This window comes from Pygoscelis adeliae, unplaced genomic scaffold (assembly GCF_000699105.1).
Source record: "Pygoscelis adeliae isolate BGI_AS28 unplaced genomic scaffold, ASM69910v1 Scaffold77, whole genome shotgun sequence".
NCBI lineage: Eukaryota > Metazoa > Chordata > Aves > Sphenisciformes > Spheniscidae > Pygoscelis > Pygoscelis adeliae.
Window position 1 is genome coordinate 5,133,340 of NW_008825216.1, and position 24,115 is coordinate 5,157,454.

The 24,115-nt window shown below is 36.5% G+C and overlaps 1 protein-coding gene across 1 annotated transcript in view; it reads right to left on the reverse strand.

Moving 5' to 3' along the window:
* Nucleotides 1-23,752, reverse strand: part of NUP133 (nucleoporin 133kDa) — a 34,681-nt gene extending 10,929 nt beyond the window's left edge. The window contains exons 1-19 of the mRNA XM_009329179.1: nucleotides 23,651-23,752; nucleotides 22,742-22,845; nucleotides 21,566-21,673; nucleotides 19,693-19,824; nucleotides 16,948-17,118; nucleotides 16,146-16,301; nucleotides 15,981-16,051; nucleotides 15,246-15,393; nucleotides 14,219-14,366; nucleotides 13,342-13,499; nucleotides 12,068-12,159; nucleotides 8,539-8,702; nucleotides 6,942-7,036; nucleotides 6,598-6,822; nucleotides 5,491-5,613; nucleotides 4,936-5,035; nucleotides 3,697-3,939; nucleotides 2,337-2,470; nucleotides 536-694 (exon numbers count right to left, since the gene is read on the reverse strand). Of these exons, the coding sequence (XP_009327454.1) occupies nucleotides 536-694; nucleotides 2,337-2,470; nucleotides 3,697-3,939; nucleotides 4,936-5,035; nucleotides 5,491-5,613; nucleotides 6,598-6,822; nucleotides 6,942-7,036; nucleotides 8,539-8,702; nucleotides 12,068-12,159; nucleotides 13,342-13,499; nucleotides 14,219-14,366; nucleotides 15,246-15,393; nucleotides 15,981-16,051; nucleotides 16,146-16,301; nucleotides 16,948-17,118; nucleotides 19,693-19,824; nucleotides 21,566-21,673; nucleotides 22,742-22,845; nucleotides 23,651-23,675 (2,556 nt within the window). The 5' untranslated portion in view covers nucleotides 23,676-23,752. The remainder of the gene's footprint in view (nucleotides 1-535; nucleotides 695-2,336; nucleotides 2,471-3,696; nucleotides 3,940-4,935; nucleotides 5,036-5,490; nucleotides 5,614-6,597; nucleotides 6,823-6,941; nucleotides 7,037-8,538; nucleotides 8,703-12,067; nucleotides 12,160-13,341; nucleotides 13,500-14,218; nucleotides 14,367-15,245; nucleotides 15,394-15,980; nucleotides 16,052-16,145; nucleotides 16,302-16,947; nucleotides 17,119-19,692; nucleotides 19,825-21,565; nucleotides 21,674-22,741; nucleotides 22,846-23,650) is intronic.
* Between the last annotated feature and the right edge of the window lie 363 nt (nucleotides 23,753-24,115).

Consider the following 24,115-nt stretch of genomic DNA (forward strand, 5'->3'; position numbering starts at 1 on the left):
GAAAAACAATGTCATATTAACCAATCCACATGCACATTAGCTATTTAAAAAAAATTGCTTTTATACTATGAATGTAAGTGATTAAAGTAATCAATACCTTTTTTTACTTTTGTGATACCTCCAAAGTCCTTTGCTTTAAAGAGTTAGTTTTGAAATATAAATTTCAGTTTTTCCCTTGCTGGATAATCTGATAATGCTATTAATATTCACTGTAAACTCCCAATTCCACCAAAGCGGTGATCACGTAGCCATGTAAGACTTCCTTGATGCAAAGTATTAGTCACCAACAAGGGATAAAAAGCAGCCCTAATTTCCATTACATGGTGCAGAGGCTTATATGATATGCCAGGTGATGCCTGGAGGAAGGCTTTTGGTACTCCATTAATAATCCATGTCATCTCTCCCTTAAGTCACCTAGATAAGCTGTCTTCTTTTGGTGATGAAGAGCCAGAACTAGATAAATTTGCCTACTTGAATATGTACTTGACTCATTTAACATATAATATTTCTGTTTGGTTGTATTAAGAGATCCTACCTTTTGCAAATCCTGACTATTGATTTCATGTAACCAGCTCAGATGCTCATGAGCTTGCAAGAAACTGGCCAGCTGTCCGTGCTGAGCAATAGGCTGAGACAACAGCTTCCCTCGCTTCCCTTTTTCTAAATACCAGCGAAACAGGAAATCTGAAAAATTCTGAAGATAATAGGAATATGAGTAGATTTTAAAAGTTACATTTAAATATCTTGTTTGTCTTCTAAGGCAAAATGTTTTATAAAATACAATTGGTAAGAACATGGTAAGAACCTGCTTAACAAAACAAGACAGACACACAAAAAAAATAACATACTGTTGATGAAAAAACCTAAGAGTTCTGATAGAAATAGTGTTTAAAGAATTCATCAGCTACAGTGCTGATACACACAGCCCGGTTCATCCTTCAATGGAAATGAAGGAAACGCCAAATATAAATTCTTCATGTTAACCCAGAAGAATGGAAACAGTCATCACATCACCCACAATTCTAATCTTATTTTTTTTACCTGTTACTTCCCCCCTGCCTCAGAACTCTGTGCTTACTACTTCCTTTCATGTAAGTTTGCTTCTGCTGTCACTGTTTCTGAAACATTCCCTCCTACCTCCACCAACTGAACCTACAACCTTACTTCTCTCAGTCATTGTTAAAAACTAATGTCTTTTTAAAAAAAACACACCTATTTTATCTTCAAAAACTTCAATGTGACATAACTAATCAGGGTTTATGTTTGAGATTTAACTTAGCCTTTTCAGAGTAATTTTAGAATAATGCTAAATTTTAATTGCATTAACAATTTAGAAAATAAAGTTTGAAGAGGCCACCAGTCTGATATTCTATCCATCAGACTTGATCTATTCAGCTCTACATTTGCTAAAGTAACTTTTCAGAAAGTGTTACTTTTTTCCTTAAAAAAAAAAAAGCCTCTGGAAAGAACAAACAGAGAATTTATCCTCTTCTTTTGACAGTATGTGTGCGTATTTAACCCTCACTATTAAAAACGTTTACTATAATTTCTGTTACTGATACTTTTGCTTGTTCTTATTAAACAACCTTTCTCTACTCTCTTTATTAGGAAACCTGTAGACTGCAGGATTTCTCTTTTCATAGTTGTTGAGGAAAGCTAAACAAATTGATCTCGCCAACTCTCAAATTAGGAAGCTTTTATCCCAGTCCCCCTCACTTCAAGCAGTCTCTATCGCCTTTTCCTTAAGCTTTCCAATTTGTCAGCACACTCAGAGGTTTTTACACCAGATTTTGACAGACATTGGAAAAATTGTCCAACAAGTACCTGGCAGGCCAATAAAAAAAGACCACAGCAACATCCCTATCTTCCTACTCTTCTTAACTACTTTTCTGTTTATACATTTAACAATCTCATCTTCTCTTTCGGAAATTATCCTTAAATTCATATTACATTAGTTTAATAAAACAGCAGTGCACTGACTACAGCACCTCCGTGAACAAGTCACAAAATGCCGAAAGATGTTAAGAGTGAGACAATGTGTTTGAGGCACAAAAAAAGGTCCCATGAAAAGCCACTGCCCATACAGCTAGCACTTGTATTTCTGCTGATGTGCTTTGCAGTCTCAGGGTAAAATATGCCCTGAGAGTTCTGCACAGTGAATCTTGACTCCAATTTCCCACATTACCCCCATATGTATATGTGTAAATACACAGGCATTAAAAAAAAACAGACACACATCGCCCCGGTCCCCCCTCCCCCCAGTCATAACTTTTGCAACATTTCAGGTGCAAACGTATTATAAAACGCCGTCTAAAGGAAGTAGAAGAAAGAGTTACCTGATCTGCAAACTGATTCATGTAACGTTGTAATCTGGCCTGGTTGTCTGTCTGCTCACACATTTGCACCAGGATATCAAAATCACAGTACTTCTCTGCTAAAGCAGCTGCCATCTGATACTGTCCCAGGGAAACTACGGAACCAAGAAGAAAAAGAAGTTGTATCAAACAAGCTCATCTCTGGCTGTTGGATGACTTGAGAGCAGAGACCAGAAAAATGAAAACATCACCGAGATACTTACACATTCCCAAAGAAACATTCACCTTACTGCATCGATACCCTGTGCACACGCACGCTCACACACCTACCACCTCTGTCCCCCAATACAAGAGGGAAGAAGAGAAGTTTAGAATACTAAACCGCCAGTACACATCCTATTTCTTCTCTGAAAATTAGCAGCATCTGCTATTTGTGCTTGGGGGGGGGGGGATCAACCCATGACTTAATATCTCTATTAATATCCACTTAATCACGCAAAGCAACAAAGCAGCAGGCAAAGGCTTTTGATAACAAACAGAACAAGTAAAGACAACATATTTTGAATACAAATCCTATTATTTAAAATCTTTCATTTTGGCTCAAATACATTAGAGTTAGCAGAACACGCAATTTTGTCCGTAAGGAAATACGAACTTTAGATTGAACGTAATGATATAAAATGTATTTACAAGCTAACAGAGCCCATGAATGTCAGTAAAACTGACCATGATAGTTTAAGAGACTTTTCTTAAGGTTTAAGAATGTTAAAAGGCAGGGATTATTAGACTGTTCTATTTATAGCATTCATTTTTAGTCTAAAAAAATTAAACTTTATAAGCTTACTAAAATGTATTTGCTCAGAGTTATTTCCACTTAACAAGGGGTCTTTGCTTTCAATTACTTATTAAAGACTCGATCGCATCTGACACGTTAAACAGCAGGTTTGATTATTAAATAATCAAGATTCGAAAAGTAACTTTTTCTTGATAAAAACTAAACAAACTTTCAGGCATATAAATTTATGTCAACTAGCAACAATATAAACATTTAGAAATCAATTTATAGGCTACTTTCAGCCAGCTGGCACAAAATAAATTTCTGCCAGAAAAATATAACAAGTTAGCAAAAGAAAAAAAATTCAAGCAGCAACGTGTCTTATTAGAGGTATGGGCATGGGTGCAGTCTCAGATGCAATTCTAATCTGTTGTTATTTTGTAAATATCCCATTAAATCATAAAAACAGCCATTTATACGCTGAAGGCAAACACATAGAACAAATACAATTCATACACAGATGCCATTTACTCCATCAGATTTGCATCATTTCCTCATCAAATGGAACATTTAATCCCTGCATTAAGGAAAACAGACAGTACTTACGGAGAGGAGACAAGAGTTCTGATCTTTTCTGCACATATTCCATTTCCACATTGCTGTATCTCTCTTGATCAGCAGGGCGGTCCACAGATTTCAGCTGAGAAACATAGCCATCTAGAAAACAATCCAGTAGTGCCACCAACTGTTCAGCCACAACGCTACGGAGGTTACTGTCCACCTGGGGATACACCATCTTCAGAATGATTCCATGCTGACGTATTATTGCTGTACGAAGGCCACTAGATGCTTGGGAAAATAACACAGTGAACATTAAAACAATAATCATATCACCACAGGAATCTGTGTTGAAGTATAACAAAAACATTAGTACGTATAATTAAAAAAAAAATAAAGAAAAAAGCTAATAAACATTTTAAAAATCAAAGCAATACTATAAAAAAAACAACACCAAAACCCAAAACAAACACATACTCCCATCTACCTTTACATATTAAATTTGGCCAAAATGTAGTAAACAAAGAACAGAAACAAAACCACCCCCTGAACTACACAGATCTACATTGTCAACCAGCTATTTTTCAGAAGAAGAGAATCGCTTCCACGATCTGTAAGCAAAGTAGAGAATACACACAAGGAAAAGGCAACTTCTGTTAACCTTATTTAAATACTTGGGTGTAGTCATCAAGACATAACACACCCAAATAGCTTGCATGGGTCCTGCTTTTTAAAAGATTTTTATTTTGGGAGCACTAAACAAGTGTGGTTTATATGTAGAGGCCACAGGGAAGCTTAAGCACCGACTGGAAAGTGCTTGCTTCTGCAAACATTTGTTCTGATAGTTTTTCATGTTATTAAACCATCAAAACAAAACACTTAAGGAAGTGGAGAGTCATCAGTCCTTTTAAAACAGTTATAGATCACATTTTACGATTCATTTTAATGTTATGTATCCCACAGGTCTGCCAACCAGAACCAGTGCATGCTTAAAAAAAAAAAAAAAAATCAGCTTTGTCTCCCAAACTTTGTTTTTGTAGTCAAATTTGCAATGCAAGTTTTAAAGAATTATCATCAATACTGGACAAAATAAGCGTTCATTGATTCATTCCATTTCATTCACCAAATGAAAGCTTTAGCTTCTCCTATTCTCACTGACAACCTTGTAGCAGCTTTTAACAGTAAGTTTAACATTCAGATAGATTGAAATTCTTGTGTTCTGAAACTCATGAAAAGTATTTTTATTTAGGATAGATAGTTAATGAACTAGTAATAATAATTTCTCACCTGTCCATGGAATATATTCAGGTTCTCTTTCTGGAAGCTCTCCTGTTTTATATAAAGAGGCTCTAGATTGACGATACTGACAGGCAGCTTGCAGCATGTCCTATTTAAGGGCAAGGACATAAGTACTTTAAAGTCTACCTGCATATACACAGACTGTAAAAGATGTTGTCTTTTATAATTCTGAAATAGTCTTTTAATATCCCCCTTCTTTCTACACCACTTTCTCAATTGTATAGAAGAGTACATACTGACTGAGCAAGAAACCTCGGTGCTCAAGCATAAGCTCTTCACTCTTTGCTACGTACTCATGCTTTCACAGCTTCCAACAATGCTGCAACTTCTCAAATTCTCTTCAGCAGTGGCTCAGGAGGAAAAGGAATGTCCCTAATTCTGCATGAGACCATCTTTTCCTTCTTAATATATTTGGACATGTGAAAAGTGCATTCACTTTTGCTCTCATATCAGTAACTCAGACGTACTGCACTCAACTTGTTGAGTGCTCTTCAATATTTACCTTCCCCTCCCACAAACATTTTAGTGAATGCAGTTCTGTACCTTAATGATGTTGTTCACATTGACAACTATCTGGGCCCATTCAATTGATTCAATAGGCATATCTTTCAGGATTTGTTCCTCTTCTTCTAGTAAGCATTCAAAGATGGAATCTATCTGGGACACCTTAAAGATAGAAAGAAAAATTGCACTGAGCACAAACACATCCATTACCAGCTGATACCTGAAAGCCAAGTTATGAGTTGCATAGAAAAATAAACAAATATTAGTAGAAACCACATCAATAGCCAAATATTAAAAGGTATCAACTACTCAAATGGATAATGAACTCACCAGCTTATATTTCATACAATACTTAGAATACAAGAATTGCCTTATTTCTGCACTTAAATCTGGAAGAAAAAAAAATATCCTCTTTTTCGAAGGCAACTCCATAAACTTTCATTAAGCATATTCCTCCATATTCTTATGAAACATTTGCAGTAGAACCTTTGTTAGATAAGTATACTGGATAACATACCTGCTTTAAAACAGCAGACTATTATTTCCATTTTCTTTTACATTTATTTTTCTCCATTAGCAACTACTGTCCTCTACAGGAAAAAACTTCCTAAGAATAAATGTTTTGTGTATATTCTTCTCAAGAAGGAAGAAAGAAATAAAGACTGGGCACTCGACTGGAATGCGGCATAAACTGAGAGCTAGCTTAGATTCACTAATGTTAGAGAGGGCAAAAAATTATGAGAGACTGAATTCCATCCAGGATAGCTCATCAAAGCAGCTCTCCTATCTGGAAAGCTTCATACTCTTCAGTTCACCCCTTAAGAATGATAATTTAGCATACGTTTTCTGATGTGCCGGAGAATTTAACTTGTCTTTTTTATTGCTCATCCATGTAGGTTAGTTGGAAATCATAACAACTTTACTTCTGCTGCATGAAATTCATCAGAATTCATATTTCAGCTGCAGACATAAAAAAGTATGTACACTAAAGTGAGGAAAATATTACCGCACCATCCCTATTTAAAGGGAAATGGCATAAAGTTGAACTGATTTTTAAAGGGCAAAGTTTCAAAGTACACATTAAAGCATTGCAACTTTTACTACATGAGATACTATACAATGTTTCAGAAATAACAGGTTTCTTACCTCTCGAAAGAACACATCTGCAGGGGTAAGACTTGGTGGAATGTCACACTCCCTTTTGTTTAATGCCATCAGTACAGCAGTATTCACTAGATCAGGGAGCCTGGAGTGGTGATTCTTGAGAACAACAGCTGCTGCTAGTTTCTCCGCGTGCTCACAGAGCAACAATCGAGTTGCCATCGGCATCCCTCGTACTGGAAAACTGCCCAGACGTTCAAATACACCAACCTTTTATTAAAAAAAATGAAACACCATGTGCACCTTAAACAGTGTTCTAGAAGAATTACTTTAAGACAAAGTAATACTCTACCGTGTGTGCCGATACCAAAAGAACAGTAGAATTTTACCTGATGAAGAAACTCAATGAAGAAGGAATGTGCTTTTGTCTTATCCTCTAGCTGATGAAGAAGAATGAGAGATGTGGTGCTGAAACCAGCTGCTTCTAAAAAGAGAAAAATCTTAGATCAGAGCACTTGATATCATCACTTCTTGGGTAACTACTTTTTTTTGCCTCAGGTTTTTTGAACTCTACCATAGCCGAAATAGAGCCTTTAGAAGAGATAAAGTATCTTTAGATCAGTACAACTATTCTGAAGCACTCAATTCATTATGCTGCTAAAATAGCAGCTCACCAGCTTATTCAAGTTTTAGTGAGACTCAGATTCAAATTTTTATCTTTATTATGGACTAGCTGTTGCTAAGTTTATTATGCCCTAGACCACAGCTACTACAAAATAAAGTGTTAACAGGCATTCAGACCTAATTGACACTGCATTGCCTGCACAATTCCACTGCACAACGTAAGTGGTTGCCCAGCATTGCTCTATTTTTCTTCTTCCTCAAATGAGCTTGCATCTGAAAAGCCAGCTAACATTTCCATCCGGACAATCGGGTCCTTAAAGGAGTCAGTAAGGATGATGGAAGCTTCCTCCTGAGTATCCTCACAAGTATCTCACCTCAGCAGAGTTCTCCAGAGCCCAAGTTATTTTCCTATTTCAGAATTTTTGTATATTCTAAGTGTGCTTTAAACCAAAAGACTACCAAGATACAAAAACTCCGAAGAACTATCACTATGAGCAAAATTAGCAAGACTATTTCCAAGAAGCTATCAATTTTCACTTCTTGCTTTAGCCAGGAATAAATGCGGATAAGCCACCAAATTAAAAAGAAAGTTGATTCAGAAAATACTAAGGATCTGATGCCTGACAATTTCTAACCGGCTGCCACACAGAAACAACAGCAGGAAGCATCAGCCATCTGTAACTACTACATGAACTTTCAAACTAAGTCTCTGCCTAGTAACTGGCCACTGCTGCCTAGAGGTCCTGGGGACTGCTTCAAATTAACACTGTTCATAAGAGACAAGGAAGCATGAACAAAGAAGTTTCTTGCTGAAAACATGTCTGCTTTAATCCTTTACGTACAACAAATACTCCAAAATAAATTTCTCTAGTCCTCTTTTAGGCAGACATAAATACCAATGCCCCACAGGGATACGAGCTCACTCTACCCAGGATCCAAGCCTACCACAAGCTGTGCAGCCACGCTGACAAAGGGCTAAGCATGAGCAAATAAGCTCTTTCTCTCGACGTACCTACTTGTGGAAAATACTTTAGATCTATCCAAGGAATCATGGAAACACTAAAGTGACGCCACCTGTTCCTTGCATAAAGTACCCTTCTCAGAAATGTTTTCCTTGCTGTTTGTGTTTACTATATGAAGTCAACAACTAACCACAGTAGACTGCAAGTTTATCTGGCAGTCTCACAGGACGCATCTTCTAGCCTTTCTGGAAATATGTCTAGTGGTGGAAGAGGGCAAGAGAGACCTATGCCTTTTTTGCAAAGCTTAAATTATAATTTTATCTAGAGTGCTACAGACAGTTTTTCACCAAAAAAAAACCCCAACAACCAACACAAAAAACCCCCACACGATTATGTTTACCTTCAGGTACAGATTCAGCCCATCTTGGATCAGAGGCAGGGTAATCATCCATTAAGTCCACACTGATCTGAGTCACTGCCCTATCCAGTTCAGCATCAGAATCCAGATCCGCACTACTTGGAAAGAGCTCAACTACCATGCTTTGTGCATTGATTATATCTTTCCTGAAATAAAAGAAATACAAAGTACGTGAAATAAAAACGATAGGATTATAGGAACAAGAACCACTCAATTAGTAGGATTTTCTGATATGCTTTTTGTAAAGTGATTATCAACATTTAGATGCTTTAGATTATAAACATCAAGCATTGTTTGGGCTATCTTTAAACTAATTATGGATAAAAGGTCTTCTGATTCTTTTAAAGCAAGTAGGCTGCACAACCTATAAAACAAAAAAGCACAAGCCAGGAAGTGTTTCAAGTCACTTTTTATTTTATTATCCCTATTATCATAGAATCATAGAATGGTTTGGATTGGAAGGGATCTTCAAGGTCATCTAGTTCCAACCTCCCTCCCTGCCATGGGCAGGTATACCTTCCACTAGACCAGGTTGCTCGAAGCCCCGGCCAACCTGGCCTTGAACACTGCCAGGGATGGGGCATCCACAACTTCTCTGGGCAACCTGCTCCAGTGCCTCATCACCCTCATAGTGAAGAATTTCTTCCTAACACCTAATCTAAATCTACCCTCTTTCAGTTTAAAGCCATTACCCCTTGTCCTATCACCACGTGCCCTTGTAAAAAGTCCCTCTCCAGCTTTCCTGTAGGCCCCCTTCAGGTACTGGAAGGCTGCTAATAAGGGCTCCCTGGAGCCTTCTCTTCTCCAGGCTGAACAATCCCAACTCTCTCAGCCTGTCCTCATCTGGGAGGTGCTCCAGCCCCCTGATCATCTTTCATGGCCCTCCTCTGGACTCACTCCAACAGGTCCATGTCCTTCTTATGTTGGGGGCCCTAGAGCTGGACGCAGTACTCCAGGTGGGGTCTCATGAGAGCAGAGCAGAGGGGCAGAATCACCTCCCTAGACCTGCTGGCCACGCTTCTTTTGATGCGGCCCAGGATGCGGTTGGCTTTCTGGGCTGCAAGTGCACATTGCTGGCTCATGTTGAGCTTTTCATCAACCAACACTCCCAAGTCCTTCTCCTCAGGGCTGCTCTCAATCCATTCTCTGCCCAGCCTGTATCTGTGCTTGGGATTGCCCCGAACCATGTGCAGGACCTTGCACTTGGCCTTGTTGAACTTCATGAGGTTCGCACGGGCCCACCTCTCAAGCCTGCCCAGGTCCCTCTGGATGGCATCCCTTCCCTCCAGCGTGTCAACCGCACCACACAGCCTGGTGTCATCAGCAAACTTGCTGACGGTGCACTCAACCCCACTGTCCATGTCGCTGCCAAAGATGTTAAACAGCGCTGGTCCCAATACTGACCCCTGAGGAACGCCATTCGTCTCTGGTCTCCACTTGGACATGGAGCTGTTGACCGCAACTCTTTGAGTGTGACCATCCAGCCAATTCCTTATCCAGCGAGTGGTCCATCCATCAAATCCATGTCTCTCCAATTTAGAGACAAGGACGTCATGCAGGACAGTGTCAAATACTTTGCACAAGTCCAGGTATTATTATTATGATTATCAAGAGAATTACTGTTATTTAAGAGCAAAGATTCATCATACAGAGCCAAGTCTGGATGTCTCTGGTAGCTAAGTCACCAAATTTCTATTGCTTGCTTTAAAATCCTCTCAAGAGTACACGTAATCACTCCCACAAATGGCAATAGAGTAAAAGCTCTCAGGAAAATGCTTCAGCAAATATAACACATTATTCTTATTTCCTATAATTTCAGAGAATCCTATTCTATTCAGGTCAATAAGTAAAAGAGGAAGAAGTATCCAAATGCTTAAACCTCCAACGTATGAAGTTTTACTGAAGAACTCTGTGTAAGAAGTATGCAATATTCACAAAAAGCACTGATTTGATTTTGTGACTAAAAATTATAGTATTCCAATTGAGAAGGGATACCGGGATTCCAATACATTACCTAATTTTGGAAATATTTATATTTTTCATGAGACTTTCAGTTTGAATGTTTATGTGACCAAGATATCTTGAAATAAAACACAGCAGTGCATCCAGAAATTGCACAAAGGTTTACTAAAGCAAATTATACTTTTAAAAACTGGAATACACTGAGTCTTCTATTAAACAACCTTCCATTATTTGCTCTGCATCAACTGCTTGGCCATCTGGACAGGCCATTGCCACATCTGTTCTGTGGAAGATTTCTCCATTCATTTTACCACACTATTTGTCTGGAAAAAGTCTGAATCAATACTACGCATTGAATTATTAATTTCTTCTAGTTTCATAAATAACCCAAATTTTAATCAAATTAACATTAAACTTTCATACTGCTTCACGTTGTTTTCCTTACTACCTCCTACTTTCTTCTGACCCTGTTTCCAACCCCCTTGTTCACATCCTCAATGATACCAACTTTCATATTCGTTATCTGTGCTCTCAGACCTTAGCTACTCCAGTCACCTCAGGACTACAGCCGTCTTCAGCAGCAGTTCTGTTTACTGACATGTCCACTTGTGAATACATGTAGATTTTCTTTCCAAATTCTGTACATGTTTACAGATCTTGTCTTGATATCCTTTATTATATGTGCCTAATCCCCTTCATAATCTTCTACCTCACATACAGCTCTATGTCAAAAGCACTCCTACTTCCTGCTATCTTACATCTGTTCTTTCCAAGTTTTAAGACTAAGGAGATTAGTCCTAAGAGGGTTTGTGGGTTGGTTGGTTTTTGTGTTTGTTTTTTTTAATAAATATATATTGAAAACAATCCCCTTTAAATATAACTAATCTAAGGCTACAGCTCTGTTTATCTTCTTACCTCTCCTCTTCCTCCTTTGTTTATATCACTCATCTCAACATCAAACCTTTCAGAGGCATTGCATGCCTCCCAACAGTCAGGTTGCTTTAATCAGGATAGTTTGACAAACAGTGTATTTCCTTCCACTCCCACTCGGCCCATATCAGTCAATCTAAAAAAAGATATCATCTTGCCACAGAATCTGTCATGCTAGTTATTCTTCGTGGCCACATAAGTAGTAATTAAACATATTCGAAAGAATTACTGAAAACAGCTATGCAAATAAAAATGAGGAAGAAAATGAAAGAATGTTTTTTAACAACAAAACACCACTTACTGAAAGAATAAAGAAGTCAAAATAACAAAGTTTAAAATTGTTTCACTGGCAGTAATGTAACGTCACAGAATTTACACAGAGTAAGCAAAAAGTAATTGACATTATAGAAGTCTGCTCCTTTCTAGCGCACGTATCACTTCTTCACTAGCTCAAGATTTAGCTAACACTTTCCTAATAAAGATGTGCACATGTCATTAAAATAGCTTTAATTAAAACAGCACAAGAGTTTCTTTACCAAGACAATCTCTTACTCAAGTATCAGAGTGCCTTCAAGAATAGGAAACAAACAAAGCCTTAAAAAACAAGTGCAATTTCTACCTGCAGTACTGTAGAAAAGCAGCTTTCAGTAATTTAGTCTTATCTTCTTGACCTATAATTTCTAGCCTGCCGGTTGCATCAAACGCAGGACTCTGAAAATGCAAAGTAAAAAACTTCAGCTGAAAGACAAATATCAATCTTCCATTATGAAATGAAAACAATTTTTCTAAGTAGCAACAACATAGATTTAAAATAAAAATGCCACCTGGAAGCAGTTGTGTTTATTACACCAAACATAAGCCCATAAGATACATTATAATGAAAAGTCACACCGTGGTTTGATGTCAACCATTTTAATAAAATTCACACAAACTGCAAAGGAACTTACAGCAACTTGTTTCACCAGTCAAACCTTTTATGGTAATTTTAAACATTTTAATATTCAAAACCAATATTTTTGACAGAAATTAAAAGGTATTCATGAGTACTATCACCCACAAAAACAATATAAGTGCAGACAAATCTAAATAGAGATTAGTTCAATAAGAAAAATACAGTTCCATCTGAGCAATCACCACAAAGTGGAAGACCACTAAAATACTAGTTAATAATAGCTGATTTAAAGGTGATTTAATTGGAATAAGGATTGAAACTCACTATTACCCTACAGAAATATTTGCTAATTTATACTGTAACAACTTTTCTATCCTTCCCTCGCACTCCAGGGACATCTCCAGGGCACATACATTTTAAACAGAACATGTTTGATGTAAATAAGAGCTTAATAAATGCATATTGCACAAAGTATCAACAAAAATACTTTAACATTTTTATAAGACTATATTAAAAAAAAATATATAACAGAGCAGAAACAACATTGAGCCACTATATAGCCCTTCTCAGCTTAGCCTCCAAGCTTTTCACAGCGTGATAAGAAAAAAAGTGTCTCTCATGCACAAAGGAACTGACACAAAAGACTGAAGAAACCATACTGATCAAAAAGTGAGAACAAAGTCTGAGTCTCTGCAGTAGTGTTATATCAGGCCTAGTGACATACAGTAATGCATCCACGTGAAAAAAAAATACAAATTCCATAGAAATCTCGACTTCAAAACAAAGGAAAACAAAAAAGTTATTCAAACTGGCAGATGTTGTAGAATTTCTTAGGTTTTGAAAACTGCCTTCATTACAAGTGTTTGAGTCTCTATTTAAAAAAAAATAGAAATATTTAAAACTCAAACAAGCTAGGATTTCCACAGTGAAAATTCAAAACTGCCAGAAAAACATTTTATTTCTACCCTCAGTTTTCAACCAGCCAAGCAAACAACCATTACCTCACTTCTTGGCCCAGCAACAGAAGAGGACAGGGAATCTTCAAGGTCTTCAGGAAGCACAGAAATATTTTCCCTGGATAAGATGGTGATAAGTCCACTTTTTTTGGTAAAGAAGATGGGGAGGCTAGTACAGGAACCTGCTCCTAAAATGCTATCTCCTAAGATGAGGGTAGAGAGAGAAAAAAAAAAAAAAAAAAGGAAAAAAGCACATAAATGCCACTTTAATTTAAGACAAAATGTAACAGCTTCATAGACAATTATTAAATTTTGTCATGAACCAACCAACCGTAATTGACAACTGCACTTGACTTACAGAAATTGTGGATACTATTTGCTACTCAAGATGCAGATTTCCAGATACTGCAAGTTTAAAAAAAAAAAAAAAAATATCTAGATTCAGGTGATTCAAATTCTACCTACGGACCAGTGTGCACATCCTACTTGAAGATGCCTCTGAAGGTCAAGGATGACATACTTAGAGACACCTGACACAGCCACCTCGTATGAATTTTAGGCTTACACAAAGTTAACTTCAAGAAAGAAAAAAAAATTAAAAAATCCACAGTGAATGTTGGGGAAAAAAAAAAAAGGGCAAAAAACCCCACAAACAAAAACCCCACCCTTTCATACACCAAGAGTGAGGATCTACTTCATTTTCATCCGAAACACTGTAGAGTAAGCAGTAACAATACTGGATGTCACGTCAGTGCTTTCTCCATACACTCATGAGAAACTCCCAACTTTAAAGATTTAATAAAAAAGGAGCATAAATATAAAAATATGATTCTGCTCTCTGAGAAATCTAAATACTGTAAAAATATTCAATGAGAAAGTATCAATGAATTGTGATTTCCCCCCCCCTGCCCCCGCATGTTACCTTGTATGCCAAATATGATTTTCTCCTGTGGTAAAGAAATTCTTCCAGTTCCAGTGGAACAAGCAAACACTTCATCTTCCTTATAGAGGTAAGCAGCATGGCTAAAATAATCTGGGACTACCAGACAGCACAACACTTCCTCTTCTGACTGAAAGCGTTACATATGAACAATGTCACATACATAATCAAAACCTTAAACAAACATCTAACGTTTTAAAGGCTGGTCTGAGTTGCCTGAATTTTTTTTAATTTTAAACAAGATATGGATGTAACTTATAACCTAAAAAACCAAACAAAACCACTTTTAATTTGCCCTAAAACTTAAGATCCTGTTTTTTTTTTCTTCCATATATCTTAAATTCTTGCTAGTTTCACATGGAGAGATAAGTAAACAGATCAATTATTCTACAGTTTTCACACTCTCCTTCCATCTTAAGATTCAATTTTAAGATGCCATTACAGGTAGGGGGGAGAGGGGGAAGAGTAGAAGTTGTTTACCAAAGAAAGTTAATACCCCAGTTTTTGCTTCCAGAAGAGAGAGCACAAACGAGGTACACTAAGGACAACCAACGTGTCCTCCCCTCCCAGCAAGCCAGCTGTCTAGCAAGGACCAAAATACAGGTCCCTCAATTCCTTGTCCTGCTACAAGAGTCTGTCAACAGAGTCTGAGATCTGTTCTAAATAGATTGCATGAGTATACCATAAAATTACTCTGTAGAAACTTTCACAGACAGGACAAAAATTAAAATAAATCAGTAATAATCAGATGTTTAGACTTCTATTTTTGAGGCTTTTTTATCTTATACTTTAAAATGTAAAGCATAAACTTTACATAGTTACTATTAAACATTAAAAGACGCTAGTACACATTTTCCTCAGAATACTACGAATAAATACTTCCAAGAACAACCTTTAAGACAGAGAACTTGATTTTTCTTTAGATGAAAATCTGATAGCTGATTTATGTACAGGAATATTCTGAAACACTGTGCATTCTTAACTCAGTTTCAGACCCTCATTTGCATACCTGAAAAGATGGATTATACTGTGTGACCTCCACAACAACATCATCAGACATCTGGTAGCCTTTATCTTCTACTGTTATCAGAGTGTAGTAGACAAGACATGGACGATCTCCAGGATGCCATGCTGCAGCAAGTATCACCAGTCCATCACTATTCAACAACAGGTATCACACCGTTGAGAGATGATTATTACATATTTTACTTGCTCAAACTCTACCACTCATAAAAATAGATATTTAAGTACAATCACAAATAAATATTTTCCAACACCGTTTTTTTTAATAGAAAGAAAGACCATACTATTTGTTCTTTCAAGCTGTTTTATTAACAGTATTCATACTGCAGCACAAACTGAACCAAGGCAGTTGTGATTTTATGCAATTAAATTAAATACAAGAGATTCTGAATTCTCTGCACTTGCTGGAACAAGTTACAATTGCTTACTTGCTGCCTTTGTAACATCAAGACAAAACAAATACCCAAACCTGATAAAATGACACTAAAAAAGTGAAAGGAATTATTCTTAGGTACAAACTTGTAATGCTAAAGAGATAATGATAGCATGAAGTATAGGATAACCTAGTTATCTAATATGACGTGCTTATTTTATCAACAGTGGCACTCAAGTAAAATTAAATTGCAATAACTTACATAAAGTTTTTGCAAGAAAACAGAACACTTACATTAATGAGATGTGTTTAATTAAAGTCTTACCAAATGCAAGTGTACTTCCTTACCGATTCTGTTGCAAATCCATGTATTGTATATTTACTCCTCCTTTAATATCTTCATAGTTACTTTCAGAACCCTAAAAAAACCAATACATCTGACTTATAACTATATATAAATAGGCTATTAATTAAACAAACACACAAACCCTTTCCAGGTGAGCTGGCTCTTACCCAAATTGCATCTGTAATATGTTCTTTCAGGATTCTGTTGATATCCCAGCTGAGAATATAACGTTCTGATGAATCATCAATCTCCCATTTGTTTAGATTTGAACTTGTTAGCATGTAAAAGCTTGATCTCTCTTCGTCCCAAAGAACGCTAGAAATCTGCATTTAAAAAAGAAAAATCTAAAAAGGTTAAAGCACAGCCTTAATATTTGGCTACAACAATCTACACCACTCTCAGCCCACAAAAAAAAATCACTTCCTTGGGCAACCTACACAAGTTACATTACAAGATAAGAGTACTAACTAATTTCCAAGAGAAGTCTTATTTTATAGCTATAAGAACATCTATAGTAAGTGTGTTTCTTACACTTTCTTCCAACTTCTGTGGAGTTCATTGACAAAGCTCAACCTAATCACCAACCCTTGGCAGCACTAAATCAGAAAAGTAAAATTACAGGTTACTGTTAGTTTCTTCAAGCAGTGATGAGGCTATTACTAGAAAGAGGCAAGACTTTGAATCATTGCATATTCCCCAGGAAGTATTACTACTTTAAAGTCTCCTTTTATTCAGATCTAAAGAGCAAGCCAGCATTCTCCTTTACAAAGCATACAGATTTATTTGGTTTCTGCCTGTCTTTCAAATTTCAAAGAAATAGAAGTAAAATAAATGACTTGAGTCTTGTCTCCTTTTTTGGTCATCATACATCCTTACACAGTCTTTTCTTTTTTCTGTCTTAAACACTGAGGCTAGAAATTACAGAGAGAAATTAAAGCAGATTACTATATGAATGTTTTTCAGGCTTACCACAGCATCATGTCCAGGGGACAATATACCCAGAAGAGAAGAAACCTTTCTACCAATTCCAGAAAACATGCCCTGCCCCTGTGGCAGGGCATGCTGATGAATCTTGCCAGAACTATCTGGTATCAATCGAACTAGCTGGCCTCTGGAAGACGATAAAATAAAGCTTCCTCCCTAACAAAAAGAAAAAGCAACTATATTAAAAAAATAAAAGTCACATTCCTGAAACAATTCTATTGTCAGATAAAATTATTTATGTCAGCTCATAAGGGTAAACACTAAACAAGAACAAGACACAAGGCATCCATAGTACCTGAGAGCTAACAAAGAAAAAAAAAAAAAAGCATTTATCACATAAAAAGGCTGCTTAAACAAACTTTCCACATCATTCTCTATGCTTGAATCAGTGCAGCGTACACCTCACAGTACACTTTTTTTAATTTTAAACCATATTTTTGAAAAATATGAAAAGAAAATATATTTAATCAATCTCTACAGGCACTACTACATGTAACATATGTTGAACTACAAATTCAACAATAAATAACATTCAACTTGCATGTGTGCATTTAAAACTTGAAGTGTTATTAAGCACACTATAGCTTTTTTTTTTTTTTTTTAAATAGCATCTTATCCTACAGGACTCTAATCTAAATGAACTGCATATCAAATCCTCCATCTGGTTATGTCAAAAAAGACTGGCGTAGGTAATTAAAAAATTACTAGTGCATTAATGAATGTGTAACTGAGAAAAGATATCACAATGCTAGTGTCAGACCAGGAAAGAAAACAATATGCAGATACAAAGAAAGAAGTTGTTTTCTGTTGGGGTTGTTTTGGTGGGGTTTTTTTTTGTTGGTTTTTATTTTTGTTTTTTTTTTTTTTAAGAAATTATAAACATTAGCACTAAGTCAAACATCTGACTGGTACTTAGGGCTGGCAGAGACTCATTTTCTTATTGCATGACATTTTTATCCACAAAACTCCATTTCAGTTTAACAGCAGAACTAAAATCTCATTTAATCCTAATGATGAAAAATAGCGTTACCTTTGCACTAAGAAAATGTGAAAAGTCTTGTACGTTATGCAAAATATTCACTCCATTGTAGGTGCTTACATACCCCATTTAGGAGGCAGAGACTTCTGTTAATGCACCTCTTGCCTGTCCTAACGGGTGCCTCTACATTAACACTTTAATTAGTATCAAGAGCCTGTTTCTGAAGCGACCTTTTCCGAAGCAACCCCACATACTACCTGCTGGATCACATCACATCACGTCACGTCACAGAGCACTCTGAGTGTACCAGCTGTACACCCTTTGAATGAAACTAAGCTGAAAGAGGGGCTCTGACCACTAACAGATAATTCATTTCATGCAGCTAGGCCGGAACTAGTTTAAAGTAACAACCCCCTTCCCCCAGATGGCCAGGGTAGACACTGGCATTGCCTGAGCACTAACCTTGTTACTTTATAAATTCTCAACTATTGCCTTTCACTACTTGCTAACATAGACGTAGCCTTCATGCCCTCTGCCACCAAGGCATTAAAAAAAAGGTGCCTTCGATTCAAAACTGACCGAAGTTTGTATGTTACAGGGAACAAACAAAGCCTGTTAGATGTACAACAATTTTCAAAAAAAAGGAATGCTAAGGGCCTGAAGGTTGCTGAAAGAATGAACTGTTTACCTGTACAGGAAATGCTCACAAAATTAAACAAAAAAAAAAAGCACCATTTTCATCATCATACTATATAAATTTTTGCTAAAGGTTAAATCTGCCCAGTGACAGGATGACTAATTAAGTACAGTTGTCATACACAAAATAATGCAGCTTTAGAACATTGATTAATAAAAGGGTTCTGCTCTGAAAAAAATAAAAAAAGTTCCTCTAGCTCTGAATTCACACTGATGTCAATGTTTCAACTACAGGTGTGATAAGACCTTGCTTTCCTCATCTTGATATCTGAAACTTGGCCACAATTCAACTCTAATAGGGTAGACACGTATTAGTGTTTCTTAACATCTTGAAACTCTTAGGAAATCTGTCATTAAGATCACTGTCTTCTGATTAGGTTTACAAATGTTTATGACATGCTGATGCCGTAAAATAATATTTATAATACAGGATATGAACAGTAGATGTTGAAAAGGTCATGAGATAAAATGTAATTTAATTGATAATAACTACTTTTGAAGACAACACATACTGTAACACACATTGCATTTTTGGATATATTCCATTTTGAGAGTTTTCCCCATTTAGGGACGTCAACAGCAGAAAACAGAATTTCTAAGAAGAATTCGTAATATACTTGTTCATTACTTTCATATAGAAATCTCTCAAATTCCATCACTAGTGAGCTATACCACAAGACGCTGAGCGTGTGGTCTGCGGATTCAGATGAAGTAGTTCTCTGTTTTTGTGATAGCAGGGTTTCTACCACTGGGAGCAATCACAGTAGTAATACTGACACTCCTCATAGGCTGAGGTACCAAACCAGTACTGTTAACCTTGTGGTTGAATCCTGCGTGCTTCCCCACTTTAACATTATTGTTTATGACTACCAGTCATCTCTGCTACTTAAGATCATCACACTCATCAACAATCTCTGAAATTACTCCTCAGAATGTTTGATAGTTTGCTTTGCAACACTCATTGGAGATTTAGGACTGATAATGTGGAGCATGCTTTTTAATTTTTAAATTAGGAATTAAAGCAGTATTTTAATATAAATCATACTGTACTGTACCTTTACTGCTGTTAGGAAACTGCACAGAGAGCCTCCAAAGTCTGTAAAAGTCTCCGTATAGGAACCTTCATGTGCAAGGTTGGGCCAGTAGCGCACAGAACCTTCGCTGGTAGCAACCATTATTGCCAGAGACTTGAAGTGAGAAAATAATTAACAGAACGTGCAAGATAATAATAATTAGACTGCAGCTTTAACTAAAACATGTTATTTTACATATCAAGATTGTGGGTGACAAACACACAAAAAAAGTAGTAAATACATATGGATGCACACTGACAAACCTAGAACTGAACTGCAAAATGATTCTGTAGCATAACTTAATACGTTTAGGGAATGTTATACTCGCTTATTTTGCTAACAATAATATTTTCTACTGTTTCTTGCTCCTGATAATTCAGGGTCTGCTATTGAAATGCAAACAAAACTTACAGTTGCAAGACAGAAAAGAGCCTGTGGAGAATTCCAGATGCCAAGAGGTATAAGCTACTATGGAAGACTTAAAATGCAGACTGTAATTTAACGAAGAAGCTGCTCTAGTGTCATTAAGAGAAATACCAAATCACACGGTGGCTCTTCTCTTCATAAAGACATAAGCCCACAGTGCGCCTACATTAGGGCTTCTGACTTGGGAAATCACTCAGATACCAAATTCAAAGCGTGAAGCAAGAGACTGTGTTCAAGTAGAGATTTAGACAGAAAGCATTGTACCTAATCTACTGGTTGTTGAAAAAAATCACAGAACAACAGAGTAACTGTAGCTGAGAGCTGTTATTGAGCTCCTTGGAGTTTTCTAACTGATTTTTGACCAGACACAGATCTTCACAAAGGAAAGCAGTTGGCTAATGAACATCATAACAATTAAAAAACCACCACAGAATACATTGTCTTCTGTGATTCCTGTCAGTTATTTAATAATTTTCATTGTAGTGAAATATTTTCTACCACTAACATTTCTACCTCACTCTGTAAAATAATAGTATCTATGCATAGCTCACAAGCTGAAGAAAGATGAAATAAAAAAAATCATCTTGGTTTAGGTGTATTACTTCCTCTTAAGCTTCTTTAGGTATGACTAAGTCATAGAGCATTTAGAGTTTTATGAGCTAATCACAAGATATTAAGATTGCTTTTCATCATCTGGAAGTGTAACACAATAACAAGTCAAAAGAAAACATCCTATTACATATTCTGTGCTGCTTCTTCCTTCCAAAGACAACTGCCTATCCAGTTTTATTAGAGCACCACATATATTAACTGAAAACTACACCCAAGCTGACAATGAGAGCTTCTTTTCTTCATGGATGATAGTAACAGACATTAACATACTTTCAGAAAACTTAACTGATCTTCAAACCTCACCCTCTAGCACAGTATGTTACGAAAAGGCACTTAAGAAAGGAATCAGACAAGACAGATTAAATCATCTGCCCTCCCCGTGCCAGGTTCCTGGCCAAGGGAGGGTGCTGGTGTCATTCTTCTCATCCATGTGTACTCAGAATTAAACCACTGCTGACCACCTTTTTACAGCCAGCATGCATTTAAACTGCACTTGCTTAGACTGAATATTTGATTGCCCTGGTGTTTGTTAACACAATACTTCTTAGTTTACTGTATTTTTGTTTGTTATGAAAGCAGACCAAGTAATCCTTAGGAAAACTATTATTTAGTCTGATCCTATAACATGTACATGGTGTAATTTGAAGAGACTAGCAGAATTTTGTTTATTTCAAACATATTTATTGCAAACTAATCCTGACCTTTTGAATAGATAGTACAACACCAAATGCAGTTTTCAAATAAGTACTTGATAAAATAGGATATATTCAAAGTTATTCTAAGTATTTTTAAACACTAAAATTTAAAAGCTGATCACCTGCAGAGAAGGCGCTTCACCTGAGGAACTGAGACAAGATATAGCTGCTAAACTAGAACTCCACTGGAAGTCACTGGGTGGCAGCTGCAGTTCCTTGCACAGAGATAACTGTAAGAAACAAAGAGATGCCATAATAAATATGAGACTGGAAAAACTTATTCCTCTGCCATAAGTCTTTAGACTTTTTGATCCCGCTAAGAATTAATTTCCAACTAGCCCAGACACTGTGTAAGGGAACCAAAAGAATGTCACAAGACATTTTCAGCAAGGTTGTCACAACCAGCAAACAGCTAAAAAACACCTACTTGTACATTTTCAAACATCACTGTTTTTCTTTAGTTATTTCTGAGTGTTTCTCACAACACTACAATATTGAATTATTTCTTTCAGAGGTGCAATTATTTGATCATTCCTTAATACAATATGCTAACAAGGCAGCAAAACAAAATTAAACTAGAAGTGCTTGAGAAAGCTCACTAGGTATTAACAGAGTGGATAGGGGAAACGCTCCCCCCCCCAAAAGTTAAACAATCAGAAAAATTTTAATCCCTTGAAAAAATCTCTACAAGTACCAGAATGCGTATACCTGACACTCCACTGCATGTGCAGAATATGTATAATTAACATAATTGCACTAACTGAAAGATACTGATTTTGTAACTACAGGTTTCCCCTGACCATACTTGCTATTCACTGAAATGACGCTGAAAGAAACACTGCCCAGAGGGAAAAAAAAAAAATTCTTGACATAAGAAACCTAGATGAAACATATGTTCAGCACAGCTGAAACTAACCTTTTTTTTTTCACAAGGTGAAAATCAGTCCCAGAATAATCTAAACCAATCTGTCATATATCAACTAGTTTTTAACTATTAAAATAAGCTTTATCAAGACTATCTAACATAAGAAACACATCTATTAAAAAGCAAAGAATTAACCTTAGTGTTAAGGTGACAGTTAAAACTGAAGAGAGGAATGTAACAATGCTAAGCTGCCTCAAAAGCCTGAGTTTCAGTTACTGTTGCTAGTATGACTTCATACCAACCCCACTGCTTCTGGGGGAAACCATACGAACTCCAATTTATAAAGAAACTCTTGCTTTAAAAAAACACAACTGAATAACTTGTTCAACTAGCATAAAATATAGAAGTTTTTCCATCTTGATCTTTCAGTTACCTTAGCTACTGGAGACTGGCCAATCTTCCAAATAATCAGCCTCTCTTTATGGACTAGCCAGGCCCATCCACTTTCATCCACTTGAACACTCAGCTGGTCATCAGCTACACAAAAAGTAATTTTTTTAAAAGCATTCAGATTTTTTTAAAACACTGCAGAGTAACCTTAAAACCAATAAACCTTCATTCTCATATGAAAATAAGAAATATATTTTCTATTAAATTCCATGTTAGAATTTCCATGTATTTGATTAAGATAGCAAATTACTACATGTAGTTTAAAAATCGATTTGACAGATGCTCAGCTTTTGAGAGTGAAAAGCAAGACAATCCTAGAAGCTATTTCCATCAATTTACAGCAGATTATAATAGCTTTGTAAATTGCTCAGCAAGTTTTAAGATACGCATTTTTGGTTCCTCTTATATCTACTACAAAAAGAAAACTTATCCACAGGGAGAAATTGCTTAGGAGACCAATTTCTTGAACTCAGGGAAAGGTTTGTATCACTGGGGCTTTTAGAAGTGATAACAAATGTGGATTAAAAAAAAAAAAAAGAAAAAAAATTAGAGCATCCACTCTAAGTCACAACAGAACCAAAACAAGTGGAAAAGGTGAGAAAGAACCAATAAGCAAAAGTTACTAAAAAACTACTATTGGCTTTCTTTATAACCTTGGATTTTACGGTATATTGGTTAAGACAGCACCTGAAGGATATTTACATGCATCCATACCCACCATGGGTGTTATTACAATTATAGTTACATAGTTAACCAAGCTGGATTCAAACCAAGGCACAAACATTTCAGTTTCCACTGTAAAGTCAGCATTTAAGTGGCATCAACAACATGTTAACACTTCTCTCACCTGTCAATTTTCACGAGAAATATAACAGATAAAATCAGTTCTTACCATCAGCCTTCTTCAGGGCTTCCATAACCTTAACAGGCAGAGAGGATCCAAAAGCCTTAACATCATAGTTAATAGTCTCACTTGCTGAGGGATGCTGGATAACTCTGGTAGGAGTTGCTCTTAAACAAAACAAAAAGTTATAGTTAGTTTTTTATTGTTTCTTCATCAGTTTCAACAGACATTCACTTCATTAGTATCTGGTTAGAAATAGCTGTGATGAGATGGGTTTATGTAAAATAAACGTGGTCCCTCTGGGAGCACCATCTAAAGCAGCAATTTGGTGGCCTCCTTACAAGCTGCTAGCTGTCACCAAGTTCCTCTATTTTTTAAAGAACTGATTTTGAATATGCATTCCTCCCCCAGCAACAAAATCACTGTCCAACTTCTCTACGTTCTGGTTATCTGTAGAATAAAGCTACCCACAATGCCAGGAGAAGCTCAACAGAAGTTGCTCCCTGACTGCAG